The sequence below is a fragment of the Drosophila pseudoobscura genome, chromosome X, assembly GCF_009870125.1.
Source record: "Drosophila pseudoobscura strain MV-25-SWS-2005 chromosome X, UCI_Dpse_MV25, whole genome shotgun sequence".
Taxonomy (NCBI): Eukaryota; Metazoa; Arthropoda; class Insecta; order Diptera; family Drosophilidae; genus Drosophila; species Drosophila pseudoobscura.
The window spans coordinates 38,349,961-38,370,192 of NC_046683.1; the positions used below are offsets into that span (position 1 = coordinate 38,349,961).

The following is a 20,232-nucleotide window of genomic DNA, read 5'->3' on the forward strand; positions in this document are numbered from 1 at the left end:
CCAAATTAGCTCTGAACTTACTCTGCTACTCTTTCTGCATGGATTTGTCTCCGATTTCCAGGGGTAAAAGGGGAATTGATTAAGCTCTCGTCTGGCAACAGGTTCAACCACTATCACTATTGGAGCAACTTGAGTCCGAAAACTTGTTGCACCATCCATATCGATATCTGGGTCTCGGTCTGGTTCGCGGTCTGTGTCTCAGTGTAGGTCTCAGCCTGTGTCTCTGTACTGTGCGTTTGTCATTGTTGGCTGTCACACAAAACTCCATTCGTAGTTCATTCATAACAGAAAAGAGACGGAGAGAGATAGAGAGAGAGAGAGAGATGGAGAGAGGGAGAAAGAGACAGAGAGACCATGAGGTATAAAAGGCAGCACTCATTCAGAAAAAGACTGGCACAGAGATAGAAGGACATTGCACTTTCATTCATTAAAGTTCTGGGATGAAATGCGACTGTGTGCTAGAGTGGGACTTGAGGAATTCCACTCTTCGCATCGACGAGATGTATGCCATGTATATATGTACATAATATGTACGTATGTATGTCCTTCAGATATGATGATATGTATGAAGATTTATACAGACCGCTGCGACTACATTTGCTGCTGCTGCTGGCACTACTGCTCGACGGCTGGCGACGGCCGCTGCGCAGCGACGCAACGCCGTCACTGCCAACGTCAACGTACTGGGCCACGTCGCTGCTGTTTGTCGACGAAACTGCACTCAAAGGCTCACTGCCACCCACAGCAACAATTCAAACAAAACACAACAAAATGTTCACACACCGAAAAAAAATTGAGAAAAATATATTGTATATCCTGCACACACACGCACGCACACAGTGGTACAGAGAATCGCACACTAATGCGCACGGACCGAGCGATAAGAGCGCGAACGTCGGCGGTAGCAAGGCTGGGCGGCTTGTGGGTGGAGAGACGGCCAGAGAGCGGTGGACGAAGAGGGGTGGGGAGCAGCGACAACAAACTTTTTATTTGTATTTACAGTTTACGATTTCGAGCACGGGACACGCTCTGGGGTCTGGATGCCGGCTCGGACTCGAACTCGAACGAGGACTCGGGTGCGAACTATGCCTGGTTCTTGTGGCACGTCTGCGTTTTCAACAGCAACTGATGGCAGACGGAAGGCCAGGCGCCGCCATTGACATGGTGACATGGCATCTCCCCGCCGTTTTCGTTCTCACCGTTTTTACCAACGAAACGATTCACACACAAGTTGGCAGCCCTGCGCGATACACAGCTGTTGTCGCTTCCCCGCCAGCTGCTGGAAGCTGACACCAAAGCTTTTTAAAGTTGAGCTTTTGGCAACAGTTAATCCACCAGCTGGCAGGACTGCAACTTTCTTACGATGCGCGGCATTTTCGAAACCGAAATACAAAACGGGAATGGGAATGCAATGGATAATGGTAAAGGAAATTTTTTTTGACGGAAAAACTTTACAAGAAATTACCTGTCTGAGTACTGGAGTCGAAGAAAGTGCTAGTGGTCTCCACGGTCATGGTGCCGATGGTGCCGTCAATAATCTGGGCTGATGAATCGCGACGTCCGCGGTAGCTATAACAAGATTAGAAAGAGAGATGCTCAATAATGGCTCAATGAATGCCTGGCGATCCTTTGGGATCGCCTGTTCCTTGTACCCACCGACAGACGTCGTCGCTCTGGGAGCTCTGGCGCCGGAAGTTGCGGCAACGAATCATCTCCTCCGTGGTGGATTGGCGCCGGAAGCCGCGCGCTATTAGGATCTCCTCTGTGGTGGACTGGCGCCTAATGGCAGGTCTCTGGTTTTGTTCAACAGTCGGCAAAGGCGGTGGCCGTGAGCAGGGACTGGGATCCCTCGACGAGCCGCAGCTGTTGGAGTCGGGCGAGTGGCGGGCCGCCGAACTGCTCTGGCGGCGCAGTGTTTGCCGCCGGGGGCTGCCGTCGCGCTCGTGTGTGCGATCTGGCGAGAGATGGGTGCGCGAGTCACGACGTCCTCCGCGCGAGGCGCTGTCCGGCGAGAGGGAGTCACGGCGTGAGGCACGGCGTTCACAATCCTCGGGCGGATCCGGGCTGAGGGCCGGCTGGGAACCGCGTCGGCTGCCACCGGGAAGGACGCTCTCGTCAAAGGCAGTGGCCTGACGCTGGAGACGGTTCATGCGCGGTGCCCGCTCCGGACTGTGGCCGGCCTTTGAATCGCGCCGATTGACGCGGCCGCATTGCGTGGTGGAGTCGCGCCGACCTTTTGGGGCCGTTGGGCTGGTGGCCGGCGGCGTCACCGAGCTGGTTATGATGGTTGGCGGCGGCAGGGCCTGGCATGCGGAGTCGACCTGCTGATGGTACTGGATTAGTGGCACGGAGACGGAGTCGGAGTGACAGGAACCGGCGGAACTGGTGGAGGGACGCTGCTCCTGCCGGAAGTTGGGGAACTCCGGGGCGGCAAGCGAGTCCCGCTTCTTGGCCACCTGGTTCTTGGGTGGCGGTGGCGGCGTTGTCACGCGGCCGGCGACATTGCTGTCCCGCCGGCTGCTCGACAAGTAGCTCTCCCCGGATCCGCGGCGCGAGGCCTGCGTTCCCAGGCAGAAGAGGAAGGCGGTGGGAAGAGAGAGAAGAGTTGCATGCTGGGTTTAAGGTCAAAGGTCAATTGGTAAAGAAGAAGGATTAGGGCTTCTGGGAAATTATTTGAAGGAGTTCAGTCAAGTCAAAACTAGCAATTGCTATATCAAACTTCGGCTGCCGTCAAAGCATTTGCAATAGACTATGCATATTCAAAAAATAATTATATCTCTGACTGTCTATCTCATCGGTACCGGAGTACAGTTACCCCAAACGGCGGCATTGATCATGTGGCGCAGTGCCTCCCTGCAATTTATCAGGAGAAAATGTACATACGTCTTAAAGAATTACAGTCTCGTCAAAACAACGCATTCATTGCTCTGCGAGTACAAATTAATTATAGCCTGGTCATTAGAGTGCTTCGACAACATTTCTCAAAGCGTACAGGGACGCAATATGTTTGAATTAATAAGAGGAATGCTTCTTTCAGGGCATTTTACTAGGAATGATGAATCGAGCAAGGAAATAAAAACTCTATTTCATCCGTACTAATAACTCTAGATAAAAAGTACGTCCCATCGATGGGACTTCCAGCTGCCCCGCAGGAGTACAGAAAGGTCAAGGGCTCGGATCAATTCCAAAAACTCACGCTCTTGGTAGCTTCGACGACAACGACATTCACGGAAATGTGGCTCGGAGGCAGTTCCTCAACTGCTGTACTCTCGCGCCTGTTCCAATGTTTAACGAACTCGGCCGTGTTCGATTCGCGCCGGGATCTGATGCTGCGTATGCCGGAATCGGCGCTCGATTCGCGACGCTTGCGCGGGGCAATGTATGTGATATTGCCTCCACTGGAACTGCAGCCAGCACCAGCACCACCAGCACCAGTGCTCGCATCGGTCGTGGATGTCCGCCAGGGCAAGCTGCGGGCGAGATCGGCGAGTGTTTCGCGGCGATTTAACTGGCCCTTGTTGCGTGCTTGTTGTTGAGCCTGCTGCTGCTGCTGCTGGGTCTGTTGCTTGGTGCCTCCGCTCCACTCGCGCAGAATGTCAGTAAGCTGGGCCAAAGAGCTGCGCCGCCGCCGTTGAAGTCCTGGCGGCGGTGAGGTGCTCGGTGGTGTAGTGATCTGAGCGGCGGAATCGCGACGTCCGCCTAATCTCTGACGGATCGTTGACTCCTCCAGCTAACGGAGCAGAGTAGCAAATACGCATTACTTTGATAGCTATCCTAGGACAGAGTCCACTCACCTGTTCGCGGACGAGGTCATCCCAGCCGTTGCCACCTGACCACACCAGACCCACCTGGTGCGACATGATGGGCAGGTTGCACACGAAACATACTGCTGTCATAGTCCTGTAACGAGACGAGTACACTCTCAGCACGGAACACACACATGTTGGTATACGACTATCTATAGGCAGATAGTATATAGGTATTTGTGCAGATCTCTTTGGGTATAGATCGGAGCGGTGGCAGCCATGCAAAAGGATGTGTTGCGTTTGTGGAGGGGGATGCGAATGGACTGCTGCTGCATTTTGCTGCCATCAGAAGCAACAGCTGAAAGCTGTTTAGGTGTTAAGGCGAGAGCTTTAGCTATAAATATGCTCTAGCTCCAAGCTCAGCGCTCAAGGTTGAAGGCTCAAAGTTCAAGTTAAAGGGTGTTGAAAGTTGAAAGCTCACAGCTGGAAACTGCCAGCTGTCAGCTGTAAGCTTTACAATCTGATATATTTTATTTACAAAGTAACATGCAGGAAAAGGAAAAGCAGTGTGGGACATGCGTAGGTGTAGTTTTAATGAAAGCTCCAAGCTTTTAGTGTGGTGAAGTTGAGTGTGAGATGTAGACGTCTCTTGCTGTGGAGTGTTATAGCATGGTGGAAGAGGTGAAAAGTTCTAGCCAAAGCATGAAATTATAGATGTCCTTAGAAGAGCAGTAACTTTAGAAGAGGAAAGCATGGAAAATAAATCTTATTTGCTTCTGATTCGGATGTCTAAGGAAGGATATTGAGTAGAATGTTGCTAACTTTTTGCGGATGGCCACGCAACCGCTGCTGCTGGGCTGATCCATGGACCTGTAATGCCGAAGTTTTGACATGGCGCATGGCGTTATGTGTCTGCACCCGCAGATCCTTTGCTAATAAACGATATCCTTGGGTTGTTACTCCTTCTCGTCTTTCAGCTGCGCGCTTAATCCGTTTTCGATGGTTTTTTTTTGTGTGTCTGATGTTTAATCGCTTGCACCCATATCTAGTTGATTTTGCTTTATCGTGCAGCATACGCTTTGCAGCACTGTCAAGATTCTTTGTTTTTCTTTGCTTTTGTTTTCACTGCAAAAGCTAACATTTTTTTCGGAATGGGGTTTTCTTGTGGTTTCGGCTAGCCGAAAGTGCTGTGAGTTGCACATTAACACTATAAGTTACTGTATTTAAAAAAATGTAACTGTATTTAACGGTATGTAACGATATTTAACTGGATTTAATTGTATTGTTTACTGTATTTTGATTGTAAGTTGATTGGCTGATCGGATTGTTAATTGGTTATTAGTGGGGCTGGGGTGGGGATTTGTTGGTTTTGCTACACACAGAGACACAGAGATACACTGAAAAAAATTGAAGAAAAGAATATTGGTTTTGATATTTTAAAAAACATTTATGGGATTAATATTGGAAAGATTCTCTATACAAGTGGTTTTGGTCTACAAAATATGGTAGCTTTTCGTTGTCTGGGGGGCTTGGAGGTGGGGAAGATTAAGTAAGGTAAGCTATATTATTTCCTACTAAACATATGTAATATAATAATAAAATATATGTATACATGCTAAAAAAAATTGGTAATAATTTGAAATTAAAAAAATGGTTTGGAGACGTTCCCTACTTTCTTTCCGACAGGTGTCCGAAATGAATAGAATAATACTACGAAAAAATCTTCCAACATTTTGGGGTGTCTCATATTAGAGTATTGTCAAAATCTGTCGAAGTATCTTCGTTACTCTACTAAAAAAAAAAACTTCTGTCTAATGAAATCGGTCTTCTCAAAGATTTATCTCTTGCTCCTTTCGTTCCTATTGTCTTCTGTCCACTTATGCCACGCTTCAATTTCAATTTTTTTCGTTTCATTGTTTTATATAATAAGAAAACCCAGCTCTCTGCATTTTACTTAAAGCTTACTTCCCTCTTAACTTTTTGTCCTTTTTGCGAGCGCCCTCGCCAAAGATTTCTTTAGAAAGTATCCGGTCCTGAATGCCACAAGAAACCACACCCCCTAGACTTAAGCACTTAAAAGTGAAGCAAAAAATATTGAAATCCTTGTTAATAATGAAGAAACAATTCAATTTAATTCGAAAAATGTTTGCCCGATAATTCGCGCAGGTACACGAAGAATCCTGCTGCATTTATGTACATATGTCTTGCGCAAAAAGTAGCTTGAGGGGAATGGGAAGCAGGGAGAGCTGGGAGACCAGCCACATAAAAAGATGGATGCATTCAGGATCGATTCGTGCTCAAACAGAGTCCACGGATAATCACATATGGAGTGCGACTTTAGGGCGAAGGTCGTATCCTGCAAAGCCAATCAAAATAAAACATCAACGTTATTTGGCCACAAGTTAATGGCCATAAACTTAATAACTGGCAGGCAGGGCTAGGGCTTTCTCTCTCTCTCTCTCTCTCTCTTTTCCGGCTGGAAGCGTGTTTTTACGGACATAGACACGGCCGGAAGTTGTCAAGTGGGTGCGAGTGCTCTGTCAAAGTTTCTCAAAGTGGAATGGGTTAGGAGTAGTTCTCGCACTGCTTTGTTCGTCAATGAAATACTTTGCCAAAGTAGTTCCAAGCACCAAAGTTTGCCCCTCCATTCTTTTTTCTCTTTTTTTCTTATCGCGTACCAGTGGGATTCAAGGGTATGCTGTGTATTTGAACATTTATGCATAACGTAGGACACATTAACCATATGATAGAGCTACAATAATAATGGTTTTAATACCTTTGGAATAGATAATTTTGAATGCTCTTCTGTGGGATTACTTGCATAACTGACTCTTGCGACTGAGTATACCCTGTGTAAAGCGTATCTCGTAGTCGGAAATGACTACTAAAACCGTAGTAATTTTTTCTTTTTTTTGGAGAGCAGACATTGCAGTCCGATTTTCCAGCTTGAAGGAAGTTCAGCAACAGGAACACAGCTACAGCAGCCGCTTAATCAATTTCAAGTGCAGCCCAGAACCGGAATGCGCCATAGCCATCACCATCATGAGCAACATGAACATCATGAACATCACGAACATCACAATCATCATTATCATCATCATCATCATCATCATCATCATCATGGGGCACCTGGCCAGACTCGGTTCGGTTGAGCTCGAGTGGGCGAGTAGTTGATTGACAGCTGTCAATTTGCGTTGCCTGTGAAGTGTGTGCCATGAACAATTTTCAACTCAATTTTCCCACTTTTCTATTCCAGCTTTGGTCTGCTCTCTGCTTGCCGCTTCGGTTCTTTTTTGCTGGGTTTTCCGTCCGGTCTGCAGCTAAGCTGCAGCAGCTGCACATGAACATGAACGGGAACAGAGTGCTGGGCCATGTCGGGCTCACAGTAGCGGAATCCAAACAGAAGCAGCAGCGTCTACGTGTGGATCCGTCTACCACGCGGAAGTCAAGAGCACAGCTTTTGCTTTTGCCTTCTTTCCACTCAATGTGTTACCCAACACTGGATTTGATAGATCTCATGTGTATATCGATACCTGGCATCATCTTACAGAATCTCTATAGTGATTCCCTTCAATGCGATTGCTTCTGCCTCCAAGAGATGCTCAGCATTACATTGGCAGAGGTTTAAAAGTTTACTTAATCTTAATCTTATTCCACAAGTTTCTAACTTGGAATTTCGCAGTGGAAGGGATTAATATTCTTGATTTAATTTATTAATCTTCAGTGAAATAAACCTGATATTTCTACAGAATTTAAGGGAGATGGCAAATTAATTCAGTATTCCGGAAGCCAAGACATCTGCCAGCTTTTTGGCTTACGTTTCAATATGAATAGAATCAACTTTGATGCACCAAATCCATCAGCTCCATTAATCTGCATTATCCTTAAGAACTCATTTTGCTCTACTCTCATTTTGCTTTCCCTCCCACAAAACCTCAGCCCGGAGGTGCAAACTCGCTTGAAAAGAAATTGTTTCTTTCTCCTTCAGTTCCACTTTATTTGACCGCAAAATGAAACAATTTAGTTAAATGCTCAACATTTTACGTTTCCTTTGCCTTGAATAGGTTGGAGGCTGTTGCGGTTCTGGTCTGAGTCCCGGTCTGGTTCTGCTGCTGAGCAATAAAATGCAATTCGTTACAATAAAAAAGCGAAGCAGAAACAGATGAAAATGTTGGCCAGTTTGCACCTGCCGGACACCATCTCTTGCTCTAGTGTCCTCCGGGCTAGCTTTGAGGCCATTCTTGGGGCTCTCCTGATGTCTCCAGTCGTCCGCCTTGTACTGTTAAGTGACTTTTCATGTCATGAATGGCGAGTTTGGCCGGTGGTGTTGTGCTGCTCTGCTATTTAGTTAATTCTAAAGCGTCTGTCTCCAGCCCCGCTGAAAAATTACTTGGACTTTCGGCCAACAGTTTCCTTTTGATGTAATTGCCGTGCCACAGCTCGCCTGCGGATGGGGATGGTCTGTGGCATGAGCCGAAGTCGGCAGGAGTTGCTGTGGCAGCTGTGGGTGCGGCTATTCATTGATTAACTGCCAAGGCTCAGTACAGACAAGCAGACGGACAGACGGGCTGACGTTGGCTGGACGGCTCTTGGGGCTATTTTCATTTAACATTTTCATTTTCGTTAAGTTTTCTTCTTTTTTCGGAAATTTGTCTTGTTGTTGTCGTCTTGAGTTTCATTTTGGCATTCAAAGTCGGAATACCTGAAAATGCTTGGTAAATTAGATCAAAGGACCAAAAGTACGTGCCGGCATTTACCTCAGACGAAGGTTTCTCGTTCCCCAGTTTTGAGGCCTCTTTGCCACATCTTTGCTGCCTCCCTTCCCCATTTTAACTGCCTCTTTACCACAGGTTTCCTCTACTTTTTCCTTTCTATGCCCAGTTCTCTGTGTCTGTGTCACACCAAAGTACTTGAAAAGTCGGATTAAGTAATTTGCGCGTGCCACTTTCAATTTCTGTGTGTAGCCCCGCCGCACAGTGGCGAATTCCGCCGTTTCAGCTTGCTAAATTAATAACTTATGAACAAATAAAGATATCTTCATGAAACAAGCTGCATTTGAAAGAAAAATCTTTCAAAACTTAATCTGTTTAAGTAAATCCTATGTAAAATGCTCAATTTTTTCTTTTTTTGATCGATAAAGTACTTTTAATAGTGTTTTTTACTATACAAAATTATTTTTTATTTAATTTTTAGCTTAACAAAATATTAAAAAATTTTAATACAAATTTTTTTTTTAATCTGAAAGTTGGTTGAATTTTTTTGCTTCTGTAAAATAATCCTCCACTTCTTGTTCAGTGGGAGGAATATCTAATAAACTTATAATTTCTGAAGAATAACTACTTTCCGATTTAATTTGTGATCTCACATATCTAATGGATGAAATATATTATATGGATCTGAAGAGGCTGCCAACATGTTGAAAAGGCCTTGGTTTTGCTTAATTCGTGATGTCTTGCGCGTATTCATATTCCAGTATTTTTTGTAATCCGTGTTTCTCGTTTCCTGGACCTTCTCTGACATCTCTCCAATTGGTAGGCTCTGATGTTCAATTAAAATTTGACCATGTGCCAGAATTTTATGAAGCGTGGGAGTTAGCTTCTTTTCAGGATATTTTTCCATTAACAGCTCCGGAGTCATATTCACCAAACTTGCGGGTATTTTTTGTTCTTTGCAGCTTAAAATATTTAAAATAACACCCAATCTTTTGATAATGTCAATATCTCCAGTTATTTATACAGTAATTTTGTTTTTCTCAAAGAATGTCGGTGATGAGCTTTTATCGCTTGTGTTTCCAAATCCTTGTTTGGGGCAGTCAATTTTCTAAGTCTACTTAAGAATTTTTCTTGAATAATTGTTTTCCTAGTCTTTTATATTTCCTTTGCTAGCGTGCTTTTTTCGAAAGATTCTCCCTCTCACAGAATAGTATATGCAAGTTTTAAAATGAACTCCATACATCTATGTTAATTCTTGTATGCAGAACCTGGTCAAAACGACAGGTAAAGGTAGAAATACTAGCCTGCATATTCATACGTAACCAACAACATAATTGAGGTAGCGCGAGATTGAAAATTATTCTAATATTGAGTGTACTTCAGTACGGTCAGAATATGATTTTGTATGGGATTTAAGACCTGTGAAGCCGTTTTCGACCGTTTTTCGCACGAGGTTGTGACACGTAAATCGGTATAGAAGCCAAACGGCTCCGAAGCGCAGAATTTTTTGAAAGTTTGATTTTTAAAAGCTCTGGAAAATTCTCTATTAGATGCGTATATTCATTGTATCCAAAGCGCTAAAAAAAATCTCTGACTTTTGCCACCTCTTTTCGTCGAAATCGCCACTGTGCGCCGCCTGCCGCTTGAGGTGATGGGCAAACATTTTTTTAACGATCCTTTAACGTTTCCCCTTTTCTTTGGGGCTTTTCTTTTTACTTTTTCCTTCTGAAGGCGGTGCCCTCCGTTTCCCGTGCCAGAGAGGTTGCCGGCTAAGAGGCCAGACCAAGCATTTAAATAAATAAATAACTAAATCTAATTTTCCAGAGGCGACATACAGACATCCACTACGAGTATTCCGACGAGCTGCAGGAGAGCGAACATCAACTGTCTCTATGAATACACTACCACACACACAAAAACAGATGACAGACAATGATCATCATTTCCGCAGCTGAAGGTGTCGTTCTGGCGGCTGTTGATGCAAATCGTAGCAAACTTTTAAGCGGACAGTCGTCGCGACCATTATGCAAATCGAGTGAAAAGGTGCTGGAAAAATACTTAAGCTGTTTTGTCCAACTGGCTCAACACACACACAGAGATTCACACAGCTAGAGAAGCAACCATCTTACACATAGCAGAAGACAGAGGAGGAGACAGAGAGCAGAACCGACTGGCTTTGTTGTAGGGGAAATCTAATTTCCTTGCGATGCCACGACGATGAAAGTGATGCCTTGTCCCAGACCAATATCCGCACCCATCAATAGCCTTCAGAACTTTTTCGTTCGATTTTGCTGTCTATGCATAATTCAAATGGACAGCACAGTACGAGTCTGGACGATGATGATGATGGCGATGGGCTATGCATATTTTATGGAATCAGCTCGGTACTTGCGGTCCTACCAACTGAAGAGCAATTTCAGATTTGATGCCATAACGCTCTCCAACTGTTGCATTTTGTGTCCTTAACTCTTTCGAAAACTTATGTAGAGCTTTAACCCAAGCTGGTTTATTAGGAACTTGATTTAATTGAGTAAATTCAAATGAAACTTGGCATTTCAGTTACACTGTCTATCAGTGGAAAATTAGATCTCAAATTTAACTCTTTTTATAACCGGTACTCGATGAGTATAGCGATATATATATATATATATATTTGTTTTTTTTTGGGTTGTGGATGTATCTAACACCCAGAAGAAAGTTTTTACAACATAGCTATTTTTGTCTGTCCATGCGTCTCTTTAGAAAAACACCATTTTGAATGCAGATTCCTGTAATATAACACTGAATCAAGTCTGTTTCCATACTTTTCCATGCCCCCTTTCCCCATCATAAGAAAATCTGTGGCAACCACAATTTTCAATAGATAGATCCAGAAGGAACAAATCCATTTGGCATATCTAGTATGTCGAGTATGTCAATGTCTTTGAAAAGTTACCCTTAAACGTTATTTGTGTGTCAACTCTTTTCAGGCTTTATGTTGCAAAAGTTTCGACGAGATTGTGGGACTACATTTTGAAGCATTATCCGATTTTGTGAAGAAAGTCAAATTTATTTTGAAAAATGGTTTGTTTTATCCGATTTTGTGAAGAAAGTCAAATTTATTTTGAAAAATGGTTTGTTTTATGTACTATATAAGTACTATGTTCCGGGTTTATTAATGTTTTGGGGCAAGACTAAAAAACAATTTAGGTAGATTTTCACATGATACAAAAATATTTAGTAGGGAAAAGTAGCATTGGCTTCCTTTGTAGCCTTGGACTTGTTCTACTTAATGTGTCCCGCCATGACAGCCGAGCGCGCATTAGCAATCAGAGACTAGGGTTGACGTTGGCCTGGGGTCCCGGGCCCTGGCCAAGAAGCCTCGAGAGAACTTCCGCGCTGGGCTTTTTGAAGAGTGCCAGATACTTAACTATCTTCATTCCGTTGGTCTTGATCAATTTCCTCAGATATTTCAGATAGCGAATCCAGCCATTTGGCTGCGGGTTCTTTATTTGTGTAGTGCCTACTGATCTATTGATCAATTTGCATAAGGGTTTTCTTCACTTGAGTATAAACATTATTATCTTCTATGTACAAAATGTCAGATTCCTAAGAGATATTTCACAGGTGCCACATTAGCCATTACGCATAATAGGATTTAAAAGATTTGTCGTCCAGTTCAATGAATAAGGTGACGGACTTAGAAGAGACTTCTTACTATAAAATACGGTTATGTATTTATTTACTTCATGAGAAAAGTAATACTTGTCTACTTTTTTGATTTTTCATTTGACAAATTCGAAAGTTCTTTGCCCGAAATTAAACCAATTTGAGTTGAGCGTTGTTCTTGATAAGCAGCAATATGGAGCCGTTGCCTTGAAATCAATTTCAAAAAGGAGTTTAGATCTGACAAGCATTAGCCAACAAAATTAAATAAAATATTTACCGCGAACTGAAAGTTAATGAGTTCCAGGCGATTAAGCTGGAGAGTAACTTTTTCTGGGGAATGAGGCAGCAAATGAATCAGCATTCACGATGAATCAATAATTTCTGGGATATAAAATAATTTTATTGAATTTTTGATAAGGGTTCTTTGTACCGCACCCGAACCCCAATCCCGTACCTCTCCGTTGGAGGAGAGTCTTGGGGGCGTTGAGAGCAGGGCAGTCAAGTGCTGGCAAAGTGCAAAGCCAACATCAAGGACGATGTCAAAAATAGTGCTCAAAGCAGGTTCTGGGAGTCCTTGATTGCAGAAGGAGGGTGCTGGTAGGTGGCGTTTGGGGGTTGGTCTGTGGGTGATGCCTTGTTCGGGGCGAGTTTCCTGGGCAAGGGGTGACAAACAGCCCCAGCCCCGAAAAACTCGGAACGAACCGCATCGTTTGCTCGTTTATTTGCCAACAAGTCTAAAATGAAATTAATTATAGTTACGCACAGTTTCCATGACCCACAAGGTCTTCACTTCCTTCACCCCGGTCGAGTGCCTCCCGGGCCCCGCATATTTGTCCTGCGCTCTTTTTCAGTGGGTGTAGAGGGACCTCTAATAAATGGCAGGCCAACTACCCCCCATCATCAAAAACAACAGCGGGAACAAATAACAGATCCTTAAAAACAGGAAACAGAGCCCGAAAGGAGTAATCAAATTATGCAGCAGCAACAAGCCGTTGCCTACCTTTGGAACAAGTTATCGAGGGAAGCTGTAGATACACTGGGATTCATACTGAAGCAATGTTTGTGTATTGAGTAGAGGATTATTTGAAATGATCTGAGTTTTATATTAGCTCATTGGAACGAGTTCTATAGTTTTGGGTAAAAAAGAATAGAACATATTTTCGTAAAAGTTGAGCTATGTTAGCTCTTTCGGAGTGTCCTACGAGTATAAATTGGCAGATATGGTCGAGTCATGCATGGTCTGTCTCTCTTCGTGTCTCTTCCTTTGCCCTACTCCCCATCCCTGTCTCTGTCTGAACCTTGACTTTATATTAATGCTTCCAAGTGCGTGAACATCGAGCAATGAAAAGGCTCCTTGGCACACGCACACGCACACGCACACATAAACATACGCAAACACACACGCACACAGGGCAGATATTTATACACATTCTCGCACACATACCCAAAATGGCTGTCGAAAAAGAAGACAGAAGCCGCAGGAAGAAAAACAAGATGAAGGAGCCATAATTCGGAGTACCAAGAGACCGAAAAAAAGAGAGTGGGGGAGAAAAGGAGATAAGGAGAGCAAAAGGGACAGGGAGAGTAGCTCTCGTTTCGGCTTTTGTTTACATCTTTATATTAATGTAGAGAGAAAAATGTATATACAGTAGCGGACAGCGAAATGTAGACAACATGGGTGTCTAACTTTTAACCGACTGCGCGTATCCAAAAACTCAAGAGCCTGTCGGGAAACATTTTTATTGTGTAGATACATTTATTAGCTGTTAATTAACTTCTCTTTTGAAATTACTGAAGACGACAGGGCAGCTATATTGGAATTGGGATGAGAAAGTTTTCTTTAAACAATTTTATATACAATTTGGAAAAACGCGGTTCGGTAAAACGACCACCGCTCTCAGGAGGACCACCCCAAAGGACTATCAAAGTAGGATCGTATTTTTAAACATTGCAGCATCTAAAATGGGTACCGATATTAGCACCAAAACTTTAGGGTGGCGTCTTTGGGAGACAGCACTTAACGGTCGGCGGCCAGCAAAAATACCACTTTTGACACTAAAAATGCTCCAGAAATGGCGCCAATGGTCCAAACTCAACGAAATTTTTACTGTAAATGATTGGAGAAACTTTATGTTTATAATTTATCTAAAATAAATAAGGTTTGTTGGGAAAATAGGTTGAATGATCGTCACAAATTCGGAGAACGGTATATAAGTGTGGGATTTGGTAGGAAGCCACAGGGAGCAACAGAGTATGTAGAGATAAAAAAAAGCGGCCGTCGAACAAAGAGAGGATAGAACCAAAGACTATACTATAAGTATTGTATAGTCTTTGATAGAACACAGCTTCAACGATCGACGCCAATTAATTCGGTGCCAAAGTCCACTCCAGACACACGCGAATTAGGAGTGCAATTATTTGTATTAATCTAAATAAAGTTAAAGCACAGCGACCATTGTAATCATAATTCATATTAAATAATATTCATAAATAACGACTAATTATAACAAAACCTGGCGTCCTGGACTAAAGTATAATTACGGAAAACCCGGGGCCACATTAGTTAGTGCCTGAAACCAACGGTAATGCAAGGAGGCAGCAGGATTTTCTGGGGATGTTTCTATACCCGATACTCAAAATGAATCGAATCAGAAGGAATCGTTTCCGACCCCATAAAGTATGTATATTTGTGATCAGCATCAATAGCCGAGTCGATTGAGCCCTGTCTGTCCGTCTGTCCGTCCCTATCAGCGCCTAGTGCTCAAAGACTATAAGAGCTAGAGCAACGACATTTTATATCCGGACTTCTGTGATACGGCACTGTTACAAGAATGTTTCTAAATTTTGCACCGCCCACTTCCGCCCCCACAAAGGGCGCAAATCTGTGCCATCCAAAATTTCAAAGAAACGAGAAAACTGAAAATGCACAATCGTAGAGGATGACTCTATCTAGAGTGCAAAATCTGAACCAGATCGTATAATTTTTATAGCCAGAATCAAGAAAACAATTTCATTCTTTCGCGCTCTGTCTCTCTCTAACACACAGGTTTCATGGTCGGTTTTGCCAATTGAAAAATATAAGTTCAAGGATCTCAAAACCTATAAGAGCCAGAGCAACCAAATTTGGTATCCACACTCCTGTGATATCGGAGCTTAACCGTTTGGTCTCAAAATTTCGCCACACCCCCTTCCGCCCCCGCAAAGGACGAAAATCTGGGGCATCCACATATCTCAGAGACTATTAAGACTATTGTAACCAAATTTGGTACCCGCACTTCTGTTAGATCTCACTATAAAACGTGTATCTCAAAATTTCGCCCCACCCTCTTCCGCCCCCACAAAGGACGAAAATCTGTTGCATCCACAATATTGAGGATACGAGTATTATAGATAATGACCATATCAGATTGCTGAATCTGGATCAGATCAGATCATTTTTATAGCCAAAAGGAACAAATCAATTTGCAGTGGCTACGCAGCGCCCGACGTCACGCTCAGACTGATTTTCTGCCTCTCTCGCACGCACTCTTTGTCGTGTCGTTTAATATTAGCGGCGTCTGCTGGTGGAGAGCCATACTGACTAAGTAAAAAAAAAAATTCAGAGGAAACCCCCATTCCGCCTAATGAGGACCACTTTCCGCTTGCTGACGCCGTCTGCTCCGTGCCGCCGTGCAAGATTGGTCAGGCATATTTTGTTCAACTTTCGTATTATATTGAAAAAGTTTGATTTTTCCAACGATGGGTTCTCTTAGCTAAAATAATATTTATCAATAGTGGGGATTAGGATATTGGACTGACCGTGAAATGGTTCTGGTTTCAATCCGAGCTAGAATATTTAGCACATCATGAACGTTTTAATATGAAAGCTGAGACCCAAAACTGTATTTAAATTTAATGAAATATTTGAAAAAGTTTGGCATTAAGATATAAAAATCGAATCAATCTGCAAATTAGAAGATAACAAGCTTTCGCGTAGAAAACTAGTTGTAAAACAGCGAGGAGGTTCAAAAAATTATTTGACAAATTCATAACGTACTCAATATTTATAGAATTAAACGTAATTAAAATGAAACGTAGTAATCAAACTTTTAATGTGTTTCGTTAGCTTTTTATATTCAGGCAGGCTCCGTTTTTCATTTACTTTTGCGGACTACGTTTTCAGCTAAAACGTTTCGTTTTCGTTTTAATGCTCTCCAGTTTTCACACATTTTTGATGTTTGCATCAAAACGAAAATTGTTGTTGCCCTGGCCAATTTTTTCCGAGCCAAAATTGTGGTTGCCACAGATTTTCGTCTTTTGTGTGGGCGGAAGGGGGTGGGGCGAAATTTTGAAATAAACGTGTGCACGTTCGATATCTTTGGAATGTGGATAAAAAATTGGTTGCGCCTATTGATGCTGATCAAGAATATATATACTTTATGGGGTCGGAAACGATTCCTTCTGGATGTTACAAACATCCATTTTCAACACAAATCTAGTATACCCCAATACTCATTTTGAGTATCGGGTATAAAAAAAGGGACAAGTGGGTCATATAGGATGATAGTGGGAGAAGTGACAATGGGAGGGAATGTTAAAGTTTGAGTCGGAAAGGGAGTTTGCGGGAGTAAATGTTAATTTAAAGCATGTTCTTTTGAGTCCGCTATGTGGATACACACGCGTTTTGATACACGCATACATTCAAATAGATAGGACTGCCCATATCCTTCAGACGAAATCGCAATTATCGCTTAGGATAGTTTATTTATTCGGTTAATCTTGCGACTTTACATTGTGGATTTGTTGATGTTTCATGGAAACTTGTAAATATTTTATTATAGAAGAATAAAGTCAATTTTTGTTAAAATGGGGGATGAATACTCGTATTTCTATGGAAACCCAGGCCTTAGAACATTTTCTTTCTGAAAAGACAGGGTAAAAGTCTTAAATTGGATCACGGAGTTGATGCTATCTCAGTCGGATGCCCATTTTCTGTAACTCAAATGATGAATTAAGCCATTCAAAAGCTGTGTGAAAGAGGTCCCTTGATGAGGAATACGCTGCAGAAAAAAGGCGACTTGAGGTGGCATTAGTAGGCATTCAAGTTCTTGAAGCTTATGCATAACCGCAGTAGAAAAGGCAAGAGAGCACTTCCTATTCTCTCTTGGAGGGATCTTTGATGGAAACTAACAGCTTGGAACAGCATAAATAGAAGCGTAAGCTAAGAAGTGATCCTATAAGGAGCTCGCATAAGCTGGCCAATCCTCTTTCTTTCCCTGTCTGTCTCACTGAAATTATCCTTAAAGTATACGTTTTTCTGCCAAGTGCTGGACAATATTTTATTACATTTGTAAATTTTAAAAAGAGCTTACAACATGAGGGGAAAAATGGACAAAATGTATGCCATCTAACGGCATTTTAAAGAGCAGTGAATGATATGCAAAGAACCCTCCCAGCGGTTTTGAGACAGGTGCTAGGGGGTACAGGGTGGTGGGGTGCCCCTATCCGTCAGGTAAGCAAAAAAGGAAAATCGCATGCCTATGCATCGTTCCAGTCTTTTTTATGGTTCATAAACTTTCGCTCCTTTGGTGAGTGCTTTTGCCCTTTTTTATGGGGCCAGCGTTAAATAAAAAACTGATTTGTTTTTTCCTTCAGCGTTTGATGTTGTTGCCACAGTGCCACCCCGCGCTGTGTGCTGCTAGCCCCTTGCCCACATGCTGCTGCGTGCTCCCCGTGGCAGCTTTCAGTTTTCTGGTTGCTGATTTGTGCCATTTGTTCCCACCAAAATGTGGCTGTCTGTCTCTTTCTCTGGCTTTATCTCGGGCTCTGTGGCTATCTCTCTCTGCCTCTCTCTCTCTCTGTCTGTCGCTTTCTCTGGTTACATACATGTGTGCTTGCGTGTGTATGTGGATAACACATGGCACTCACTTCAATATAATCAACATCATCATCACACTGACGAGTTGTTAATGATGAACATAATGATGACAAAAGGGAACGCACACCGAAGCCGTATCCCGAAACCGTATCCCGGAATTCTGGTGATGCGGCTGCTTCTGCCGCTTCGGATGATGAGAAACGCTTGGGGCCAACAAAGTTGTTAACATAAAATGGCTCACTGCACACATACGCGTACGTACATATACCCACAATTTGTCTTAAATGAGGCGCTGTCGATGGTGAGAGTGTGTGTCTCACTGCCGCTTTCACCTTTAATAGTCCGCATCTGTCATTGCAATCGTTTTCAGCCTTGCAGGTGGGAAAAACAAGAAGAGCATGGGGCATGGAGCACAGGGCATGGAGCATGGGGCATGGAGCATGGGGCATGGATCATGTGGAATGGGGCATGGAGTTCTCCATCAATTTTCCAACCATCAAATCTCGTATTGATCGACGGCACAACTCAAAACTCACACACAAAGTAACAATCAAAAAGAAAAAAGAGAAAAAAACGTGAAAATTTCATTAGACTTTGCATTTGAAGAAGGTACAAATCCCAAGAAGATTGAGGGGTTGTTTGTCCTTGGGTTTGTGCTGGCTCTCTGGCTGTTTCTGTGACCTGGACTGGGACTGTTTCTGGGTAAACTTTTCATGTTTCCCCCTCGATTTTCTGGTGCTGGATGTGCTTTCAGGTTTTACCCCAGCTTTCATGCTGGCCGCGGGCGATGGATGATTTTGATTTTCCTTCTGCTCCTGTTGTTGATGTTTTCCCCTTGTTGTGGGCTACCTTCCGGTGCTCAGTGGCGTATGAGCAATGTAAACCACTCATCCACACGACCACCCAAAGTCAGAGAGATAGAGCGAGAGAGCTGCCTTGCCTTCTCTTCCCTACTCTGAACAGAGCCTTTCCATGCCGTTCCTCTTAAAGTCATGCACTAGCAACATTATCCGAACAGGCCTTTCAATACTCGTATCTACATATTTACATATCTGGTGCATATCAAAACCGTATCAACCGTTTTTCCACTAAGGTTGAAGAAATAGTACAGACAATACATTAACCCCGCTGCCAGTAGAAAAAAGTGAACATTTGAGCGCATTACAAAGAAGGAGGTCTCACATCGATGGATGTTCGGATAGTGGCATGTCTCTGCAGCAGGAAATTGGTACAGGAAATTCAGTCGAGAATTAGGCAGTTTATACAACGAACGAAGCTATCAATTAACTAATAGCAAAATCGGATGTGGAAGAGAAATCAGCTGGCAAATTATACTTAGTGCAATTTTAGCAATGCATTTCCACAGTGGCAGTCAAGTGGGGTAGAAAACAGCTCTCGCCTGAGCATTTCCTGAGAGTGCGTGTGGTGTGGCCTTCGCGGGTGGGCGCATAACGGGGTAGAACGCTGAAGCTGAAGTACTTACAAGAACTGCTCAACTATTAAGCAAAGCAGGGCCCCAAGCTGGCACACAAACAGCCCCAGCAACTTACTACTTTAGATATGTACATACAAATATGTATATACTCGTACACTAATACGGCCATACTCTCAATTTGTATGCGGAATGAGTCAATGTTGGCTTGTTGTTGGTTGAGCAACCGGAAACGACAGGCGAGACGCCTGGCAATGAGGACAAAAAAGGTTAAACTTGTTGCAACAACTTTTCGCTAGACACCCTCTCAACAGCGACCAGACATGTCGCACAGTGGGCGAAATGGCCAATCTAGCTCCATTTAATTCAACATTTCATGGCAGAGCCTGTTGAAACTTCTGTGTGGTATTGACTCTCAATACCTTACTGAGTATGAAAGTAATTGCCATTTTGGTTTTCTCGCATATTTCGTCGAACCGAACATATGCTGCAAGAGCTGTTATAAACAAGTCTTGGCGCCTTTTTTGTTAAGCTGGCAAAATTTGTATAGACTTGTAGCTTTTTGGTCAAAGGTGTATATGACGTTTAATCATATATACCAGTTTAAAATGGCTGTGGAAATTGACCTTTAGAAATTTTTTGCTTAAAAAACATATTGCATTGTTTGGTGGAGATGTGTGAGATGTGTACGATCTAGTTGCATTCTCAAATTTATTGTGAATTTGGATGCCCAAAATTATCTGCATATGGTTGCCGAAAATAATAGTAAATTAATTTTTGGAAATCTCCATCCCAAGACTTCCATCACTTCCGTAGAACGGTCGCTACCAAAAAGTC

The 20,232-nt window shown here is 43.2% G+C and overlaps 1 protein-coding gene across 6 annotated transcripts in view; it reads right to left on the reverse strand.

The window, feature by feature from the left end:
* Nucleotides 1-20,232, reverse strand: part of rsh (Rap GTPase activating protein radish) — a 133,521-nt gene that overhangs the window by 65,815 nt on the left and 47,474 nt on the right. For 2 of the 6 annotated variants that reach the window (XM_033382297.1, XM_033382296.1), the window contains exons 1-5: nt 4,569-5,125; nt 3,795-3,900; nt 3,197-3,730; nt 1,657-2,558; nt 1,466-1,569 (exon numbers count right to left, since the gene is read on the reverse strand). In XM_033382297.1, the coding sequence (XP_033238188.1) occupies nt 1,466-1,569; nt 1,657-2,558; nt 3,197-3,730; nt 3,795-3,900; nt 4,569-4,639 (1,717 nt within the window). In that variant the 5' untranslated portion in view covers nt 4,640-5,125. Of the gene's footprint in view, nt 1-583; nt 1,215-1,465; nt 1,570-1,656; nt 2,559-3,196; nt 3,731-3,794; nt 3,901-4,568; nt 5,126-20,232 lie in introns of those variants that run through there. The other 4 variants (XM_015186794.2, XM_015186792.2, XM_033382295.1 and 1 more) reach the window with 3 other exon arrangements.